This window comes from Terrapene carolina, unplaced genomic scaffold (genome assembly GCF_002925995.2).
Source record: "Terrapene carolina triunguis isolate 2854851 unplaced genomic scaffold, T_m_triunguis-2.0 Scaffold242, whole genome shotgun sequence".
In the NCBI taxonomy this organism is placed as follows: domain Eukaryota; kingdom Metazoa; phylum Chordata; order Testudines; family Emydidae; genus Terrapene; species Terrapene triunguis.
In genome coordinates, this window is record NW_020664593.1 from 3,222,242 (window position 1) to 3,244,347 (window position 22,106).

The 22,106-nt window shown below is 43.0% G+C and overlaps 1 protein-coding gene across 1 annotated transcript in view; it reads right to left on the reverse strand.

Moving 5' to 3' along the window:
• Positions 1-22,106, reverse strand: part of STXBP5L (syntaxin binding protein 5 like) — a 418,796-nt gene that overhangs the window by 257,980 nt on the left and 138,710 nt on the right. The window contains exons 3-4 of the mRNA XM_029912782.1: positions 12,664-12,745; positions 9,910-10,010 (exon numbers count right to left, since the gene is read on the reverse strand). Of these exons, the coding sequence (XP_029768642.1) occupies positions 9,910-10,010; positions 12,664-12,745 (183 nt within the window). The remainder of the gene's footprint in view (positions 1-9,909; positions 10,011-12,663; positions 12,746-22,106) is intronic.

Sequence of the window (22,106 nt, forward strand, 5' to 3'; positions counted from 1 at the left end):
TCATCATAGTTCAAGAAACTTTTAAAGTATGTAGTGCATTATCTGTTTTGGCACCAAAGAATTAATTTCCTTCAAAAGGGAATGTAAAATGTCCAGTAATTTATGGGCCTGTTTGTCGCTATGGGAATCTCCAGTGCTCCTGCCATCCTGCAAAATAGTCTTGAAATGCCCTATCCCTATAGTCATATGGTGGAAAGGAGGAAGATAGCACAACAGCTTCATGTGGCAGTGGGGATATATGAGCTGGAATCACCTCAGAGAGCTGCTGTTGAAGATGCTCCTCTTCTGAAAGTTGGGCTTGCACAGACTCTGCCACAGAGAGATGAAAAGACTGTCGCTATGTCCTGAGCAAGACCTGTAGTGAGGGTGATCTGGGCCTTGATGTTAGAGAGGAGCTATATTTTCATGCTTTACGAATGCTTCAAGATGCCTACTAAGGCCAAGAGCTAAGACCATATAGGTAATATGTAAGTGGCCAGGAGTGGCAGGGTACCAGGTCGGAGGACCTTCCCTAAGTTCCCTATGTCTGCTATGACCCGACCAGAATAGTATGGGTCATAGGGTTGCACCCTGGAAAGCAGGAAGGTGATCCACTCTCACTAATACCAGAGACAGAAGAGGAGAAATACTCTTGCAGAGGAGTAGACCTTGTTGGAGTCTGAGTGTTGGGAGAAGAGGGGAGATTCCTAGTCGATGCAGAGGACAATTCCGGTATGGAGAGTGATTCAGGCAGGGCTGATACAATGAGATCTCTGGGCATCATGAAGTTCAATGCTCATGGTATTAATACCAAGAGGAACCTAGGGGTAGTTGGCAGTGGAGTAGATGGTGCCAGTTAAATTGGTACCAGAAGCCCCCCCAAGAGTCTAAATTCAGGGTCTTTATGAATATAGAAGAACCTTGGTTACGCCTTATTTACTCTTTTTTAAAATAAAAAGATCAGACTTGCCTCTCTTGTTTAGCAGAAATTTAGATGGAGCCCCACATGTGCTCCTTAGAGGAGCAGTGCTCAGATCTCCTCTTTCCAGGGTGGCAGGAGGGAATGACAACAGAATCAGCAGAAGAATGCTTAAATGAAGGAGAAGCCAGAGCACATGAGGCAGAGGTAGTAGCCTTTTGCAGTGGACTGCTCAGAGCCTGAGGGATCCTGCCTTCCAGAATCTGAGGCACACCTCATGGACTTTTAAAGGAGAAAGCTTTAAAAGCAAGGGATGCTTGAAAACAGACATTAATCAAAACAAATAGTGTACATTTCTCAGTGAGAAATCCCTCATTTTCCTCCCAGACACAAAACAAACATTTTGAGTGTTTGTCCTTGAGGGGACATGACAAACAAATCTTAAAACCAGGAGATTTTTAATCAGTCCTGAATATCCGGTACCAGGCTATGACACTTTCCAAAGGCACCCGATGTTGTGAGACACCTAACTACCACCTGGCCTTAGCATGAGGAAGCCTTGTTTGTGCCTGCAGTGGGTCAGCTCCCCAACTCCACTGGCCATACAAGCACTCCCCTCCAGGCCTCACAACCCTGTTGTTACTTTACAGTTTAACAATCAGCACACCCCAACCCTCAAGTCTTCCAAGCGTCTCCCTGGAGCATCCAGTCCCTGGTTTACTGGACAGTCGCAGTACTCAGATTCACTGCTTCCAAAGAAACAGTGCACCCTCGTTTACTAGTTCTACCTCTGATCACCGCTCCACTTAACTCAGAAGCCTTAGATATGTTTACAGTGAAAACAAGTGTATGTTTATTTAACAAAGCAGACATTTAAGTAGTAGTAAGTACAAGTATTGGAAACAAATGATTACATATAAAATAAAATCATAATACACATTCTAGAGCCTAGGTTTAATTAACAATATATTCATGTCTTGTGGAGTATTGCTCACACAAAATTCTTGCAGAGCTTTACAGCCAGGTTGACTGTAACCCTCCTTTCATGAGACAAGCAAGCTGTCAGTTGCCTCCTAGATGAAGGATTGTGTGTGTTTCCTTGCACCCCAATGTATACCAGAACAATCCTGTGTCTTTATTCATAACCAGGGCACCCCCTGCTGCTGTTTGTTTCATCCTGGAGATTTCCTTTCTTGTAGATTAGCCCCTGGCTAAGTAGCAAAAAGGCATACATTGTGAGGCATACACTACACAAATGGCCAGACAGTGAGATAACGTCTGTCTGTAACCGCAGAAAGGTTCCTTGAAGCAGGAGGTAGGTGACCTCCTGGTGATCTGCCTTAACTCCAAGACCTTAGGTATCTATTTCAGTACTGATACATACTCCTTAAATATTATTCATACATACATTTTGCAATGATTATGATAATAAGTGGATTACTGGCTCTTGGTAGAGATTTTACATGCCACTCTTTGGTGAATTTATGCATATATTTCTCCCAGGGGATCCCTGTACAACCCTATGCACCCCTGTGCCCTCTGCCAGTTGGCACCAACAAGTTCCTGGGTCACACAGGTGAAGAAAAAAATTACAAAAAATGTCACCAAACTAAAACTTAGAAAGTAAATTGATGCTGACTAGCTAATAAACTAATCCAAACTATGGTAAAGAACTATATACTATTACTAGTGTAGAAATGCAAATGCAAGAGACAGGAACCCTGGTCTCTTGGTACGATCTTGCAGCCACAGGCAGGAAGAAGGAATTGAGGGTCAGTTGGCCTTGCTCCATCTTTTATGACCTCAGGTTTGAAGTGGGGGAGGGGAGGAACAAGGGCATGCAGGACACAGGCATGGGCCAATGCACACTGCTGGTCAAAAGATTTTTTATCATGAGCACATGAAGTGCAGGTCCATCGGAAGTGGAATACATATAGACAAGCACTTGAAAGAAAATGAGTGAACTGATACAGATTTTTAAAAGGCAGCCACTCCAACCATCATCCACACTTGAACTGAACATCTGAGGTCATGAAAGTGGAATCAGCTCAGTTTCCTGACCACCACCATCACTTCAGTTAAAACCTAAACCAGAAGCACTAGAATGCTACAGAGAAGACTGTCCTCATAGCACTGTAAAAAGCCAGACAAGGAAATATTGGAATAACTCTTGTTACTTCAGTTCCTTAGATTCTCCATCTATAAAATAAAGTTAATTATACCTATCTCGTGATGGTATCTGATAGTGTTTGCAAAACATTTGAAAGATGAGAAGTACTGCTTGTGGTTTACTAAGAAATGTGAGCATCCTATTATTTTTGTTACGCTGTTTTCCACCCTCCCATCCCAACCCACTTGACATAGGTGTCAGACTTATTTTTTAGATTGCAGGCTCTTTGGGGCAGGGACTGGCATTTTCTGTATGTTCGTACAGCACCTAGTACAACAGAGCTCCAAAACTAGATTGCTTCTAGGAGCATCTGCAATATAAACGTCAAATAATAATAAGGCTCACAGACAAGACTATTTCCATGAGATTTTCAATTATACTCCTAGAATAGAGTTAAGGTAATCCTCTTTGTTTGCCTCTAGATTATATGGTTTATTTGGGACATGTTTCTTATATCAAGAAATACTGCCCAAATATTTCAAGTTTGGATGTCTGAAGTTATGCACCTAAATCCATCTAGACACTTAAATAAAAGTTGTCTGATCTTCAGAAATACTGAGTATATGTACTATGTTACAGTAGCACCCAAAGTCCCCAACCAAGATTGTATTAGGCACTATACAAACATGTTGCAAGATAGTCCCTGCTCCAAAGAGCTCACAGTGAACAGAAGCACCTTCATCTCTATTTTGGGGAACTAAAGCACAGAAAGATTAATTGAGTTACTGAAGATCACATGTGAAGTATGTGGTAGAGTTGGGAATTAAACCCAGTTCTTCAGTCCTTAATGGACTGTACACTAGTGGAATGCACCTGACAGCATGACCTCTCAGGCATGTGCAATGTTACAAAATGCTACAAATTGGAATCCTCCATTCTGTGTGACCTTACACCTGCACATGCTGTGTGGAAGATGCCACTTAATGTTGTCCCCCATGCAGCAAAAGTGCCAGAAAGCTGTTTCACTACACCCCTGCTGGGTCGAAGTCCAGTTCATAAAAATTTGGACCACTGGTCCCTCTAGTCCACATCCACTCTTCTGACAGTGGCTGGTGCCAGATGCTTCAGAGGGAAAGAACAGAACAGGACAATTTATCAAGTGATCCACCCCATCATCCAGTCCCAGCTTCTGGCTGTCAGAGGTCTAAAGAGACCCTGAACATGGGACTGCATCCCTGACCATTTTGGCTAATGGCCATTGACGGACCTATCCTCCATGAATTTATCTAATTCTATTTTAAGCCCAGCTATACTTTTGACCTTTGCAACATCCCCAACAATGAGTTCTACAGGTTGACTGTGCGTTGTGTGAAGAAGGCCTTCCTTATGTTTGTTTCAAATCTGCCTATTAATTTCATTGAGTGACCCGTCGTGGTTCTGTTATATGAAGGGGTAAATTACATTTCCTTATTCACTTTCTCCAGACCAGTCATAATTTTATAGACTTCTATCATAATTCTCCTCAGTCATCTCTTTTCCAAGCTGAAGAGTCAGACTTTTTAATCTCTCCTCATATGGGAGTTTTTCCATATCCCTAATAATGTATTACCTTTCTCTATACTTTTCCAATTCCCATATATCTTTTTTGATATGGGCAACAAGAACTGCATGCAGTATTCGGGGTTTGGACATACCATGGATTTAAATAGTGGCATTATAATATTTTCTGTCTTTTTCTCTATCCTTTTCCTAACGGTTCCCAACATGTTAGCTTATTTGACTGCCACTGCAGATTGAGCAGATGTTTTCAGAGATCTATTCATAATGACTCCAAGATCTCTTTCTTAAGTGGTAACAGCTAATTTAAACCCCATCATTTTGTATGTTGGGATTATTTTTTTCTTACTTCACATTTAACATTGAATTATATCTGCCATTTTGTTGCCCAGTCACCCAGTTTTTTTAGTTCCCTTTGTAATTCTTCGCAATCTGCTTTGGACTTAACTATCTTTTGTATCGTCTGCAAAAGTTGCCACCTCACTGTTCACCCTTTTCCAGACCCTTTATGAATACGTTGAACAGCACTGGTCCCAGTACAGATCCTTGGGTGGGACCCTGCTATTAACTTCTTTCCACAGTGAAAACTGGCCATTTATTACTACCCTTTGTTTCCCGTCTTAACAAGTTACTGATCCATGAGAGGACCTTCCTTCTTTTCTCATGGCTCCTTACTTTGGTTAAGATTCTTTGGTGAGGGATCTTCTCGAAGGTGTTCTGAAAGTCCAAGTGCACTCTATCCACTGGATCAGCCCTGTCCACGTTTTTGTTGACCCCTTCAAAGAATTCCAATAGATTGGTGAGGCATGATTTCTCCTTATAAAAGCAGTGTTGATTCTTCCACAACAAATTGTGTTCATCTATGTGTATGATAATTCTCTGCTTTCGTATAGTTTCAATTTGCCTCGTACTGAAGTTAGGTTTACCAACCTGGATTTGCCCGGATTGCCTCTGGAGCCTTTTAAAAAAAATTGGTGTTAAATCAGCCTCTGTACCAGATGACTGGTGGATAGCTAATGTAAGCAATAGGTCACATACCAAAGTTTGTAGTTCTGCAATTTCATATCTGAGTTCCTTCAGAACTCTTGATTGAATATCATCTGGTCCCGGTGACTTATTACTGTTTAAATTGATCAATTTGCTCCAAATTCTCCTCTACTGACACCTCAATCTGGGACAGTTCCTCAGATGTGTCACCTAAAAAGAATGGTTCAGGTGTGGGAATCTTCTTCACATCATCTGCAGTGTAGACCAATGCAAAGAACTCATTTTGCTTCTCTGCAATGGCCTTGTCTTCCTTGAGCGCTCCTTTAGCACTTGAATCATCCAGTGGCCCCACTTACTGTATGGCAGGTTTCCTGCTTCTGATGTACTTACAGTTTTTTGGCTGTTAGTTTGAGTCTTTTGCTAGTTACCCTTCAAATGCTTTTTTGGCCTGCCTAATTATACTTTTATACCTGACTTGCTATTTTCCTCAATATCATTTGACTTCCAATTTTTAAAAGATGCCTTTTTGTCTCTAACCATCTCTTTTCCTCTTCTGTTTAGCCATTTTTGGTCTTTTTTTAATTTGGGGTATACATTTAATTTGAGCCTCTAATAGGGTGTTTTTAAATAGTTTCCAAGCAGCTTGCAGGCATTTTATTCATGCCTGTTCCTTGTAGTTTCTGTTTAACTAGCTTGGTCATTTTTGTGTAGTTCCCCTTTTTGACATTAAGTGCTACTGTGGTGGGCTTTTGTTTCCCTCCTCCCCCACAAGGACATTAAATTTAATTACATTATGGTTGCTATTATGGAGCGGTTCAGCTATATTCACCTCTTGGACCAGATCCTGCACTCCACTTAGGACTAGATCAAGAATTGCTTCTTCCCTTGTGGGTTCCAGGACCAGTTGCTCCAAGAAGCAGTCATTTAATGTGTCTAGACATTTTTTCTCTGCATCCAGTCCTGAGGTGATAGGTACCCAGTCAATATGGGGATAGTTGAAATCCCCTATTATTGATGGGGGCTTTGGGGAGAAATTTTTTGTAGCCTTTCTAATCTCTTTTAGCATTTCACAATCACCATCACCATCCTGCTCATGTGGTTGTTAGTGTATTCCTACTGCTATACTCTTATTCAAGCATGGAATTTCTATCCATAGAGATTCTATAGTACAGTTTGTTTCATTTAAGATTTTTAGTATATTTAACTCTATGCTTTCTTTCACATATAGTACCACTCCCCCGTCAGCACAACATACTCTGACATTCCTCTATATTTTGTATCCAGGCCTCACCATGTCCCATTGATTACTGATTTTTGCCCTAGATTCCCTAAGTGGCCCCCTCAAGGATTGAACTCACAACCCTGGGTTTAGCAGGCCAATGCTCAAACCACTGAGCTATCCTATTATTCTACCAAGTATCTGTGATGCCTATTATATCAATATCCTCACTGAATGCCAGGCAATCAAGTTCACAGATCTTAGTATTTAGACTTCTAGCATTTGTACACAAACACATAAAATTTGTCAATATTTCATTGACTACCTTCAGTCTTCCTTGTTTGACAGTTTCTCTCCAGTTTCAACCTGTACTTTACCAACTTCTATCCTCTCCTCTTTACTAGGCTATCCGAATATCCTCTTTAATAAATCCTCCCCTAAGAGATGTCTGTCTGAACTGTATGCTCCTCTGCACCTGTTGGCTTTTCCCCAATCCTTAGTTTAAAAGCTCCTCTATGACTTTTTTAATTTTACATGCCACTAATCTGCTTCCGTTTTGGTTTAGGTAGAGCTCATCCTTCCTGTATAGGCTCCTTCTTTCCAAAAAGGTTCCTCAGTTTCTCATAAACTGAAATCCCTCCTCCCAACACCATCATCTCATACATTCATTAAGACCCTGCAGTTCTGCCTGTCTAACTGGCCATGTGCATGAACTGGAAACAGTTCAGAGAATGCTGCCATGGAGGTCCTAGATTTTATTTTCTACCTAGCAGCCTAAACTTGGACTACAGGGCCTCTCTCCTACCTTTCCCTATATCACTGGTACCTACATGTACTTAGACCCCTGGCTTCTCCCAAGCACTGCACATAAGTATCTGCATGTCTCCAGAGGTCCACAACCTTCACACTCCTAACCAAAAAAGGGTATTAAATGGCAATAAACTTTGTTCACACAGTTAAGGATGCCCAGTGAGAGCTCATGCCCTTCTAGAACACTGTTTGGAAAAACCCAAACTTCAGAAAACCAGGAATACAGAGTTAAGTTACATACCCATGTAACCTTAACTCTGCCCTCTAAGAGATAACCCAAAACAGCCCTATCACACATACTTGCACTCTGCTTTTTCACTGTACAGGAAAGGAGCTACCTGCATCTGCTCTACCCTCAAAAACTTAGGGTACTCTCCTGACAGAATACCACACTTGTGAAATTTAACAACCACTTCACACTTACTCACAGGATACCAGTGAATGGGGCTCAGCCACCATTCGGGGGCAAGGAACCCCAGATTGTAATTCACATGAAGGTGGGGCAGGGAGAGAGGCTCAGACTGCCCTAGAGGGGCAAAGGGCCCCCAGATCCTGGCACACACACAGAAGGGGAGAACATGGGGTTTAGACAACCTTGCCCCCATTCTCCCCTAGTCACCCTGCCACTCACCCCATGTCTCCTTCCCAGTGTCCCTCTCCTTCACCTGAGCCACCCAACTCCTCTCACCCCTCCACCATCCATCCTCATTTATCCCACTCCCCATAATCCCCCCTCCCCTCAATGCAGCCCCAAACTCCTCTCATTTCTATTCCCCCCCCACACACACACACTCCTCCACACTAAAATGTCCCTTGCCTACCAGGAAACAGTCACATGTCTTTTGTGGGGGGAGGGGGAGGAGAAAGGTAATCAAAGTACTTTCACTCAAAACAACCAAATCACCACACCTGACAGAGACAAATCTTAGCAACATGATTCTGACCTTTTCAAGATTTCTGCAGTAAGTGGGACTTGAACTGACACAAAAGGTTAGGGGTAAAGGACGACTGCTTAGCCCCTTGGGCTATCCAGCTAGTAACAGAATTTTCAGCCTTAAAAAAAATTCATAACTTCATGCATGCTGAGAATAATCTGTTCGACATGTGAACTTTAGAACTGCTTGGCACATGCCAAACTGGAGAAGCAAACTCTTTTTCAAACAATGCTTTTAGCTGATTTCCCCCCCAAAGGGCTGGTGGGTACCATACACTCTACTGGCGTAACCCTCAAGTACTGGAGATAGTGCAATGTTACGAGCCATGGTTTGAACTCTATCTGTGCACAGAAAAAGGGTTGCCAGAATAAGTCAACTTTAAGAAAAGCTTCCCACCCCCACTCTTACCATCCCCCATCCTGTGGTGTATGTTAAGAATCCCTTGGCTAAATGGTTCTACACTTGGATCACTAACCCTACCCTGAATCCCCATGAGGGGCACCAAATTTCAAGGCAATCCAAGTAACCATACCATTTTAGAGTATTTAGAACAGTCAAACTTTAAACAGAAAGCTGGTCTTAACCATAACAATAACAGAGCTGCTGCTCTGCTACAATCCTTCCTCTCTACCTGCAGCTGTAACTGATGTCAATGTGAGCTGAGTGCTCAGCATCTCTCAAAATACAGGCATATTTAAAAGTGACTGATCTATAGGTAGCTAAATTTGAAAAAAATTACCATTGATTTAATCTATTTGGTCTAGAGACTTCTAATTATTAGGCATTCAAAAAGCAAAACTAATCATGAAAACAAATCTCTGAATCATATGAGATTTACTCATCATAATTATATTACACATCTCCATTATTATGTTAACATACCAGTATTTACTGGAAAATAGTAAGGGCCAATTTGTCAAAAATCTGGATTCCACATCATTACATGGTAGAGAAGAATATTCCCTTCAATACAGGAATTATTGGGTGAAGGACTATGGCTTGTGTTGTGCAAGTAGGTCAGAATAGAAGATCATAGATTCTTTTTAAGGTCAGAAAAGACCACTATTAATTGTGCCAGTTTGCACAATTAGAAGGTCACAGAAGCCCATCTTTAGTGGGAAGCAGAAATGGATTCTACAGATTTGAGGGGGCTACTGCACCACAAACTGCACTCTGCTGAATCGTGTTCTGTGGTAAACCAGATTTTAAAAGTTATAAAGGAAGAAAAACTTTCAAGGCAATCAGCTACATCATTCATTAAGTCAGTAAAAAAAACCCAAAACAAACAAGAAACCCATATGCAACAACAAATCCTCCCACCACTGATATGTCAGCAAAATCTAATTAGTCAGTTTCTAAAATGACATCTTTGTTTATTCTCAAACTGACTTACCGTTCTCTGTTAAATTTCAGAGAATGAAGAATAGCCGGCCGTTTCTGTCTTAGGTTCCACAAATGAAGTGTGTCATCTGCACTCGCACTGACCAAGGCACCCTACAACAATCAGAGACAGAATATGGTGGAATGTTATTCATTTGCATATTGAAAGGGAAGATTATTTAAGAATAAGACAATAATCTGTAAGTAGACAGCAGTACAACATCTGTGAAATACTTATTTTCCTTCTGAAAAAAATACTCTGCAACAACCATTACTTTGCTTTGATTGATCCTGTACTAACATAAAATGTTCAAATTTGAGCTGATCTGGAAAATCAAAGAGCTCATTCTAGTATTAAACATTTGATATTAAATGTGTTTGTGATTGATAAACCAGGAAGAGTGCAGAAGAATGGGAATAAGAAGGAAGGAGGTAATAGCTTGAAAAGATGGGTTTGAAGGAGGCAGTTGAAGCAAGGAGAGAGTGCTTAGCACACTGGGAAAGGGAGACTGCCCCAGGCACAGTATAAATAGTCACATCAAGATAACAGAAAATGCAAAATCAAGAATGAGAAAAGGATGTGAAAGTAAGAGGATAGGGATGAAAGTAGGGAGACTGAGCAGGGGAAGTGAGAAGAGATGCAGATGGCGCTGGGGAACAGGGTCGGGGGCACGGGGAGCTTCCCCAGCTGCCAAGCCGCACTACTCTGCCCACCTGGCACTACAGTCCGGGAGTGGGGTCAGGGCACAGGGGCTTTCCCCGCCCACCTGGAGCTCAGGGGCCCCCAGTTGGTCGGGGCCCTAGACATGGGCCCCGTAGGCCCAGTGGCTAATCTGCCACTAGTGGACAGTTGTAAGCAAAAAAGGTGGATTTTGGTTACAATAAAGAGGAAGAAGTGATGTGACTTAAAGATTGACTATGGGAGAAGGGATGGGGAGAGTACAATCAAAAATTGTGGGCCTGGGAAACAGGAAGGAAAGTGGAATTCTCAATCAAGATAGAGAAGGGAAGCAGAGGAGGAGGAGGAAAGGTGAGAAGACTAGAGTTTGAGATGGTGGTTGAACATCTACAGCTGTCCCTCTGGCATCTATTCTTAAATGTGAATGGATACAGAGTGAGAGGTAAATCCAGAACTGTCAGATTTGACGTGGTAGTTAAATCCATGAGAAAAGAGACATGTACACAGAATAGAAATAGGAGAGGAGAGGACAAAGAAAAAACCCTGCAGAAAACCCCACAAAGGAGCTAATAAAGAAGACACTGAATGAATAGTCAGCAGGTGAATACATGATCTAGAGGAGCACAGAACCACAAAAGCTAAGATCGGAAAGAAAGCAGGGGAAGGAAGAGTGATTCACATGACAAAATGGTGGCACATGCATTTTTTGGTGTTCACACATATACTCCAAAAGTAATTGTCTCAACTTTAGTGTAAGTAGGAAAGGCTGAATAGAAATGTTTCATTAAATAAGTTTTAAATACCTATGTTAAACTATTTTGCCTAAGAATATGCTCTAGGCAGTTACACCTATAGTTAAGGTTGCCTGAGACGTTCCATTATAAAGGTCCTATTTTCAGTTGCTTATAACTTTGCCAAACATTGCCTGTTCAGGCTGAAACATTTCATGCCATACTCAAAATGAGTTTTTCTGGGAAGTTTCAGCTAAAATGATTCAGTTGTTTCTCAGAACAAGATTAGGAAAAAAATGTTGTTTTGCACATGTTAAAATGGTTGTAAATTTTTTGTTGTTGTGAAGCTCCAATGCCTCCTTGCTTTGGAGCAGGGGGTGGTGTGTGTGTCAGGAATGTGCCTTTTGCCTTCCTCATGAAAGTCTGCCCAAATGTGGACAGTTTAGGAGCCTTTCAAAAAAACAAACAAACAAAAAAACCAACCACACACACAGGTTGGACATGCTCATGCTCTTATTAGAGTTTGAAAACTACATTCTCTGAGGATTCTGTCTGCACTGAGCAAGCTCCAACCCTCACAGCTTCTCCATGCTGACTAGACTGTGTATGTACCATCTGCACAGAGTGACCGAGTAAGCTCCATCTGCAGCGGCATGGGCTGAGGCTTATCTCTGCTATTGCTCCTCCTAGCTGCCAGGGGCTGCTGTGGCACCAGAACTTTGAGCAGAGAAACTCTCTCCTGTACTCCTTCCGGTGCACACACGGTATGGAGAAAATGGAATCTGCCTGCCTTGAATTGGTGGGAGGAGGCCTGATACCCCATAATTAATAATTAATTATTATTATTATTTCCAGAGTAAGTTTTATTCAGGGGTTGGATCCCAAATCACTTTGCATAGTATTTATAGGGATCAGTTCTGATTATTCTGAGTTCCCTGAGACTATGACATTTCAGCTAAGCAGAAATTTTGTATTAGTGCCATTTTTGTTAGTTCACTAATTTCTATCTCAGACATGTCTGTGCAGTGAGGAAGATGATCCATGAATTTAGGTTACACATATGCAGCTTGCTGTGTGTTCAGTATTTCACATCACCATATAAAGGCCCTGATTCTATCACCCATACTTACATTGAGTAATACCTTTTACTATATATAGTCCCATTCATTTTAACAGCATTACGTACACAGAAAATTATATTTCTGAGTGCAAGTATGAGCAGCAGAATCAGGTCCATAGTTTCTTGCTGGCCCCTTTGTTTGCCCTATCTGGAAATTACATTGCAAAAATATATAGATTGCACCATTCAACCATATTTAAAGAAAGAAGATTCTGCAAACTGTACGTATAGCCTTACCTCATTGATTAAGAACTGGAGCTGCAGTACCGCGGCACCACTTTCGTGTTGGCAGTAGCAATCAACACCAGGTCTGCCCAGTCTGTTGCAGTCAAAGTCAAGGATTCTGACATTTCGGTTATCACCAAGAGTAAACAGCAAAGAGGACACGAACAGAACTCTCTCGCAATTAACCTTAGATTTAACAATCGTTCTTGCTTTCTCTAAAGCAAAGCAGTATACACTTATCTTCAGCTGTTTTAATTAAAGTATCAGCACTATCACCCTGAAACATGTGCAATTATGAGTGATATGTTCTTGGCCATATTCCTCCCTATGAATGAAAGTGCATAAATTATCATGAAGATACAGCCAAAACACATCTTAAACTCCAATTTATTTTATTTCATCCTCATAGTATGTGTTCATATTACAGCTGTCCATATCAGATGTTTTTAATTATCTAGGTCATATAAAACTAATAATTTAGGAGCAGGGTCAATAACATGTTATGCACCATTTACACTGTTTCCCCCCCTAAAAAGTGTGTATTATTTCAAGTGAATAATTTTGCCTATTTATTATGTTCTACCTGTAATTGTTACTCCATTCTCTGAATGTAACTTTCTGCATAGGTCTGTTCTCCTTGGCTCTTTTGTCTCTGAAAGCTATTTTTAGGCAATAAAGAATCTCTTAGGGATGGTAGTGTGCTTTGCATCTTAAAAATGTGCATGTGTCAATCTCCAACTGGTTCGTTCCTTTTAAACTAAAAAAAGAGTTACAGTCTAAACAGAATAATAAGAAAATCTCACAATTTTACATAGCCGACAAGTTAAAAGAGCATTACTGTTGCAGGTAAAGGACACTGAGCAATTCTCCCCTGGAGAGTTGAAGCTCTTTACAATATCAATAAACTTTGGTGTGTGATACTCAGAAAGATCTGTGGGACCAAGATTGAGGGATCCAATCCATAACTCCTCAGGAGTTAATTATAGCAATGAGAATGATCAAATATTTACATTGTGAGCACTATCTGAAATTCACCTATGTACAGAGGGAGCCTGCACAAAGACTATACACCACTTTATTCCCTCTTACACTTTATTTTGAGGAGATTTAGGAGCCAGTCAAAATCTGTGTTCTTGTAAAATCAAGCAAATACTGTACCCTTTCAAAGGGTGGTAGAGCTTCACTCCAGCTTGAGCTCTCTCAGACTCCCTGAACACATTCTGGAAGAATCGGAGGTTCCTGTATAGTCTGACCACTCCGAACTAGAATCCTGATACGCAATCTGGACCCCGTGGGACCCAACAAATATCAGGTCTGGGTTGTGTTGGGTGGGAAGACAACCGGATCCTCTTGGTCTTGGATCAGGTCTCTTCCACCTGCCTGTGGGGTTGGCACAGTGACATTGGCAAGAGCCGGACACATAGCTGCCACTGTACCTACCCCACAGGCAGGAGGCAGTGCAGCACTGACTCAGGTTCAGGGGGGAAGGGTCAGGTCAGAAAATGACTATGCTCTTGGGCCTTGGTTGGGCCAAAAAATTAGACTGGAGTATACTCTACCTAAACCTCCTCTTCCCACAAATACAGGCCATGGTTTTAAGTCTGTATCTCATCCTAAATCCCCTAACCTGAGTCAAGATTAAAATCTCAAATAAACTGGCATGTACTCAACATAGTTTTAGCTCCAGAAGCATAAGGTGTACTGTATAAGAAATAAAGATGTCTTTATGTCAGTTTCAAATAGCTTTCACAGAAGTATAGAAGCTTGGAAAGGTAGCAATTAACTGTTAGTATTGGTTTACTATCAAAATTTGGCATATTTAAATTGCTTGACAAAGCTTGCTGTGATAAATATGGGAATTTTATGATGCCCATGTGTACCTCATTTTCCCTCTGTGCTTTGTACTGCTATACACGGAGTGTAAAGAGCAGGATACATTAGGTGTTTGAGTCATGTAATTGTCTGGGGGTGATACGAACAGGTCATTAAGGACTGGCTGGAACCAATGTATATCAGTGGAAGACCCTACAGAGACAACAGGAACCCCAATCACTGAAGATTAACACCTAACTGCAGAGGCTGAACATGTGAACATAGCATGGCTGTGCCAAGAGAATGAAGAGAGGTGTCAGGGATCTGTTTTAAGTACTGGCCTCAGAGACACAGGAGCTCTCACCTGGGATTTGGGCCTGGTCTACACTAGAAAATTAAGTCAGCATAACTATTTCACTCAGGGGTGTGAAAAATCCACACCCTGGGCAGCATAGTTAAGACAACCTAAATCCCTGTGTAGACAGTATTAGGTCGATGGAAGAATTCTTATATCGATCTAGCTACCACCTCTCAGGGAGGCAGATCATCTACACCAATGGCAGAAGCCCCCATGTTGGTATAGATAGTGTCCACACTGAAGTGCTACAATGGCACAGCCAGGGCCGGCTCTGGCTTTTTTGCCGCCCCAGGCAAAAAAGCCTCCGGCCGCCCCCCCGGGGGGGGGGCCGGCCGGAGCCCCGGGGGGAGGGCGGCGAGCCCCGGCGGGGGGAGGGCGCGGGGGGGGGGGGGGGGGGGGGGCCGGGGCGCCGGGGGGGGGGCGGGGCCGGCTGTGGCCCCGCTCTCCCCGCCGGCCGGAGCGCCGCGCCGCCCCCCTCCAGGTGCCGCCCCAAGCACCAGCTTGGTTGCCTGGTGCCTGGAGCCGGCCCTGGGCACAGCTGTAGCACTTCAGAGTAGACAAGCCCTAAGAAAAAGGGAAAGTGACAAGAGAAAGGAAACTAAGCTGCTTCCTACAACAGCATGGCTCAAGGGAGCCCTGGCTTTAGACAGAATGGACTGTCATAATCTTTGGTCTCTCTCTGTTGAAGAAAGGATTTCCCAGTGCTGTATTCCAGTTGACTAATCAACCTTACTCTGTCTTGAAAAGGCTACATGGAGTCACTGCAGATACCTGCTGAAGTGCACTGATCGCTGAAGGGAGTAAACGTCTCTGAATAGGACTCTGCTTCGGTCACATTCACTGGGCAGAGCTCATGGTGAGAAACTGGAGTGCTGGAGCCAAGAGGCTCAGTCTAGGAGTTGCTGAGGCCACATTGCCTATGCTTGTAGAAAAGTATGACCCATTGGGGGCCTGGCCCTTTGAAGATGTCCTCCCCAGACCCATGACACCACAATGCTAGCTCAATATCCAGCCTCCCACAGGATCTTACAGGGAAGAGTAGAAGTCATCTGGCCACGATATCACCAGCAATAACTATATGAGGAGTGGCTTAGTTAGCCCACACGACTACTGTGATAGCCTTCAGTAGCAGTCCTCACTGGAGCTATGGGCAGGGCCGGCTCCAGGCACCAGGCACCCAAGCTGGTGCTTGGGGCGGCACCTGGAGGGGGGCGGCGGCGCTCCGGCCACCGGGGAGAGCGGGGCCACAGCAGGGCTCGCCACCCTCCCCCCGGCGCTCTGGCCGCCCTGCCCCCGGCGCTCTGGCCGCCGGGGGGGGGGCGGAGAGCCGAGCCCCCGCCGGGGCTCGCCGCCCTGCCCCCGGCGCTCTGGCCACAGGGGGGGGAGAGCCAAGCCCCAGCCGGGGCTCGCCGCCCTCCTCCCAGGGCTCCGGCCGGCGGCCCCCCCCTGTGGGGGGGGGCGGCCGGAGGCTTTTTCGCCTGGGGCGGCGAAAAAGCCAGAGCCGGCCCTGGCTATGGGATACTCACTGCAGAAGAACACGACTCCTAGTAGCAAGTTTTGTCAGGACGAGGTCCTTAAAATCTGATCCCAAACCCACTGTAGTCAAAGGAAAGTCTCCCACTGACTTTCATGGGTTTTGTATTGGACCTCAAGGGTCTGTCTACACTGCAATAAAACACCTAGGGCTGACCTGCGTCAGCTGACTCTGGCTCCAGCCCAAGCCCAAATATCTACACTGCAATTGTATAGCCCCACAGCCCAAGCCCAGGTCAGCTGACACAGGCCAGCAATAGGTGTTTTAATGCAGTGTAGACATATCTGTAGTTAGCATGACCGTGCAATTCTTGTGAACAGAAGTCACAGTACTATAAGTACAAACAGATATAGCTAATGTGAAAAGCAGTCGACATAGCTACAGACTTTGTCATTTACATAAATGTTATTATTTTCATTTATTGTTTTAGTGCCTACAATGAGCTCAGCACTGGACAAGATACAAAGATAAAAATATGTACAGGATACAAAGTCTATGCCCCAAAGTGTTTTCAGTTGAAAAGATATATACAGAAAAGACAGTGATGGAAGAGAGAGAGAAGGAATTACACAATAAATGTTTTTTAAATTATTCTTGTGAACTCAACTTTTCCACACAGAAGTAGTGAGTTTATCAGAGTGATCTGAATAAAAATAAGGTGGCAGTTTTGTGTACTAGGGTTCACTGGATACAAGATAAGATACAGAAGAGCATGGAGACAGACATGGTAAAAAGAAACAAATGGGGCATCAGTGGTGGAGTTGTGGGAGATATGAAAAGAGACAAGGTCCAATGTTCATATTGGACTTTTTTAGGAACTTGAAGACAAACAAGAACTTTATACTTAACGCAATGGATAAGGAGAAGCTAGTGGCAGGTTTCAAAAGATGGGGTGATATGGTTAAAGGGACAGGCAAGAAAGATAATGAGATTGCTCAAATTAAGTTCTTGGCCTCAGTGATGACCCATGGCAGTGTCTCTCAGTCTAATTACACATTGTGCAAAAAGTTTTATCAGTGTTGAATTTGTCATCATTCAGTTTCACCTTCTCTATACCATTCATTTTTATCATGTTCCCCTCTTATGTCTCCTAAGAGATGAGGAAAAGCCCTGGTCCAAGAGAGAATTCAATGGAGAATGAGCACAGGGGAGGTTTGGATTGAGTGGGCATTCCTACAGGTGAATATCTTTGCTTTAATTTGAATTTTACACTTCATTATAAATAAATGGCACTAGCTAATGTATTCCTATTAGATGGGAAATTATGCTAATGCTGTTCTTAACCAGCTGTCGCCACCATTCACCATCAAAAGATGAAATCAGTCTTGTGGGAGAAAAATCTAATGAAGCAGATGACTCCATTCAGTATGGCCCAAAAAAATGTTACAGGATACTCTGTTTACATACATCACTTTTCACTCTGAAGTGAATGTTTATATGAATTATAAAATGTAAATTATACCTGTCTGGCCAGTCATTCTAGCAGGGATTTACACCAAGACAGTAGGCACTGTCACAGCTTTTGGAATCCCACTGAGTGGCAGCAGCTTTCAAATATGCTAGTGGCCATGCTGGGGGCCCTGTAAACCAGGGGTCGGCAACGTTTGGCACGCGGCTCGCAAGGGTAAGCACCCTGGTGAGCCGGGCCAGTTTTATTTACCTGCTGACCGGGCAGGTTCGGCCGATCGCGGCCCCCACTAGCCGCGGTTCGCTGTCCTGGGCCAATGGGGGCGGCGAGAAGCCGCGGCCAGCACATCGCTCGCCCGCGCCGCTTCCCACCGCCCCCATTGGCCCGGGACGGCGAACCGCGGCGAGTGGGGGCCGCGATCGGCCGAACCTGCTGCATCAGCAGGTAAATAAAACTGGCCCGGCCCACCAGGGTGCTTATCCTGGCGAGCCGCGTGCCAAACGTTGCCGACCCCTGCTGTAAACAGTTCATTCACCACAGGTGCTCCTCCTTGTGGCTACATCTGGGAATTAGCTCTCCCTGCATGTGGTGCCCTCATCTGTTGGTTACTCAGGCTGTCGTCCCCCCTCTCTCTCTCCAAACTCAGGGTACTCACTCTTTGTGACTGAGCCCTCTAGCCAGGTCACTATGTAGTCCCCACCTTCTCGGTTAATAAAATCCAACCAGACAAGCAAGCTATACACACACTGCCTCAGATGGGCTTCTATTCCAGGTCTTGTGCCACTTCCACAGAGGCTGGTAGGGTAACCACCTGCCCACTACTCTGAGTTCCAGCCCAGGGACCCTATGACTAGCAATCCAGCTCTGTTCAGTTTCAGACCCTGTTACTGTTTCCCTAGGCTCCTTCCTACCCCACCTCTCTATAGCCTTACTATCTCTAGTTTACTACCACAGATTCCTCTGTTCCCCATGACTACTTCACCATTCTCGCCCTCTTGCTGGACTCCCCAGTCCAGGGCAAGACCCTGACTTATTCTCCCTCTGCATATCCTCCTTATCCCTAACCAACTCACTTTCCCTCTAGAGACTGACTGCAGACATCCTCCCTACACTCACTTCCTGATTTATAATCCTATCCCAGCTCCTCCCCCACCTGGGCTTCATCTGCCATTAGGCCCTATCAATCCCTGGTTCCCCTCAAGGTGCAGCATATAAGGTTAGCTGGGTCCTTCTGGCCCATACTTACCCACTCAGGACTTGTGTGGGTTGGATGCCCTTTCACAGGGCCTTTCTGACAAAAGCTGCTGAGAGACTGGCACATCTTCTTCCTAGCCTGTCCACCTCCTTCTTGGCCAGTTCTGCCCACTTTATCTATCTGTGCTCCATTCCCCCACTATTCCACTTGAGGAGATATTGCAGCATTTATCACTACTGCAAACTTTGTTGGTACACTCTCTTACACCAAGGCCCTCTGCCAGAATCTATATTGGCAGAAGCTGATGTAGACCTTGAGCTGGATTTATTTTCTCCTTTACTTTTCTTTGTCTTTTAATAAAACAACAAATAGCCCTGTCAGCAAGGATTGTAGACTATCTTTTGAAGATGTTAAAAGGAAGATAAAGCTGAATACTTTAAAGTCTGCCCTTCTGGTTCCCAGAATAAGACCCAGTCACTATCTTCTCATTCCTACCAATATGTGGGATTTCCTAGGGGTCATGCATAGGAAAATTGTCAGATTACATTCAACCATAGCCATCTCAGAAAATAAGAATTGAAAACTAAATTTGGATACCTTCAGCGATTATATGTAAATGAGAGAGCAACAAGTAGAAACTGAATTACGCATGCTGAGCAGCAAACATGATAGCAGTAACATTCTATCAAAGAAGCATGCTTTTTGATTGTTACAGAATAGTTAATGCCTTGTTGTCAAGATGTGTATGTTGTGGAAGAGAATATAGTGTTCTGTATTCTCATACATGAGATACAAGTTCAGAAAACACCTCAGCATGTTATACATGTGGCAGAGATCTCAAATTTGCATCCAGCAGAGAATGTTGATTGAATTGCTTTTAAGTTACATTCTGTTGTCTCTATAGGTACACAAAGAGAAGAGCCTCAAAAGAATCAATGTTCCTTGCCCTTATTGGTCAGAAGAATGGTACTGCAATAGCAGCCTGCTGTAGAAGGATTAAAGGAGTAAAAAATGGGACTTTAAAGATGGCCCATAGTAAAAAGGTGGGCACTTTCCCTCTTCTTCCAGGGTTCTTGGATGCCTGCTATTCCTGATTTGGCCAATGTTGATATGAGACATCTCTCCAGAGACTAAGCATGCTGGCTGCAGCTGTAGGAGAAAAATCAAAGTCCACTTCCATGCTGTGGTTTCACTTGGCTATACATTACCCTACTGATAAGCAACTATTTGTGCTTGGATGTCTTATTGGATAGGGTTCAGAGAAGAGCCATGAGAATGATTAAAGGTTTAGAAAACATGCCACATAGTAATAGATTCAAGTAGCTCAATCTATTTAGTTTAACAAAGAGAAGATTAAGGGGTGACTTCATTACACTCTATAAGTACCTACAAGGGGAACAAATACTTAATAATGGGCTTATCAGTCAAGCAGAGAAAGGTATAACATGATCTAATGACTGGAAGTTGAAGCCTGAAAGTAAGGTGTAAATTTTTTAACAGGGAGAGGAACACCTTACCAAGGGTCATGGTGGATTCTCCATCGCTGACTATTTTTAAATCAAGATTGGATGTTTTTCTAAAAGATCTGCTACCTAAGAATTATGTTGTGGAACTTCTATGGCCTGTGTTATACAGGAGGTCAGACTAGATGATCACAGTGGTCCTTTCTGACCTTGGAATCTATGCCACCCTCCTGGAAGTAAACCAGTTTTAAGTGCCTCTGGTCAAGTTTCTGCCTCCACAGATCCTTTTTCTTTTACCTATAAAGACTACTGAGAAGATGTTATTTCGATGTCAGACTGAGTACATTTTGGATTTTTGATGTCAGATCAGATCTGTAACAGATGCTTGTGGGATGGTGTTACTGTATTATATAATCCACTGCAAAAGTAACTATTCTAAAATGTTGCTTGAGTTAAGTGCTACATTTTGTTGCAGCAGAACTATTCCACTGATTTTGGGGTCTTATCAACTAAAATGAACAAGTGATTCTAATACAAAATTAATTTTAAACATTTATAGAACCAAAAGAAATCTCAATAAATAAAATGGTCAAACAACTCAGCCAAAAAGAAAAAAACAGTCAGTCATGTCCCTGTCACAGGCTGAAGTTTATATAGACAAAGGACAACATTTAACAGTACCAGAAATTTAACAAAAAGCTCAGTGTTTCTAATCTACACCTATAGCACTGGATTTGAGCTCAGCTGTTTCCCAGTCACTCTTCTGTTCCTGGAGCATCTGTAAACCTCAGATGCTCATCCCATTTCTACCAGGGACAGAATTATTTTGGCAGGATACAGAAAACCACTTTGCACTGTTTCACTTTGATATTTGTAACTGAGTCTCAAAGTGATTATTTTTCTTAGAAAGGAGCTTCCTGATAGTGAAGTGGAATGATACAGTATGCCCAATTCAGAGATTCACAGATTTTAACATCAGAAGGAATAATTATAATAACCTAGTCTGAACTCCTGCGTAACACAAACTATAGCATTTCACTCCATAATTCCTGTGTCAAGCCCATAACTTCTGGGTTGAGTTACAGCATCTCTTTTAGAAAGATGTCCAATCTTGATTTAAAGACTTCAAGTGACAGAGAATCCATCACATTCCTAGGTAACTTATTCCGGGGTTCATTACCCCCACTGTTAAAAATTTCATCTTATTTCTAGGCTGAATTTGTCTAGCTTCAGTTTCCACACACTTTGTCTGCCTATTATCAGAACTTCGTTCGTAGGTACTTGCAGACTGATCAGATTGCCTCTTAAACTTCTCTTGGATAAACTAAATACATTGTGTTTCTTTAGTGTCTCACTCCAAGGCTAGTTTTCCTGATTTAGAATAATTCTTGTAGCTCTTTTCTGAACCATTTGTAATTTGTCAGCATCCTTTTTAAAATATGAACATTAGAACTGGACCCAGTATCCCACTAACGGTCTCACCAGTGCTATATTTAAAGGTATATATCACCTCCCTGTTTATATGCAATATGCCCCTTCTTTTACATCCAAAGATCATGTTACTTTTCTTAGCCACCACATCACACTGGGATCTCATGTTCAGTTGGTTATACATCACTTCTAAATCCTTTTCAATGTCACTGTTTTCCAGGATATAATTCCCTACATTCTTCTATTCTATATAG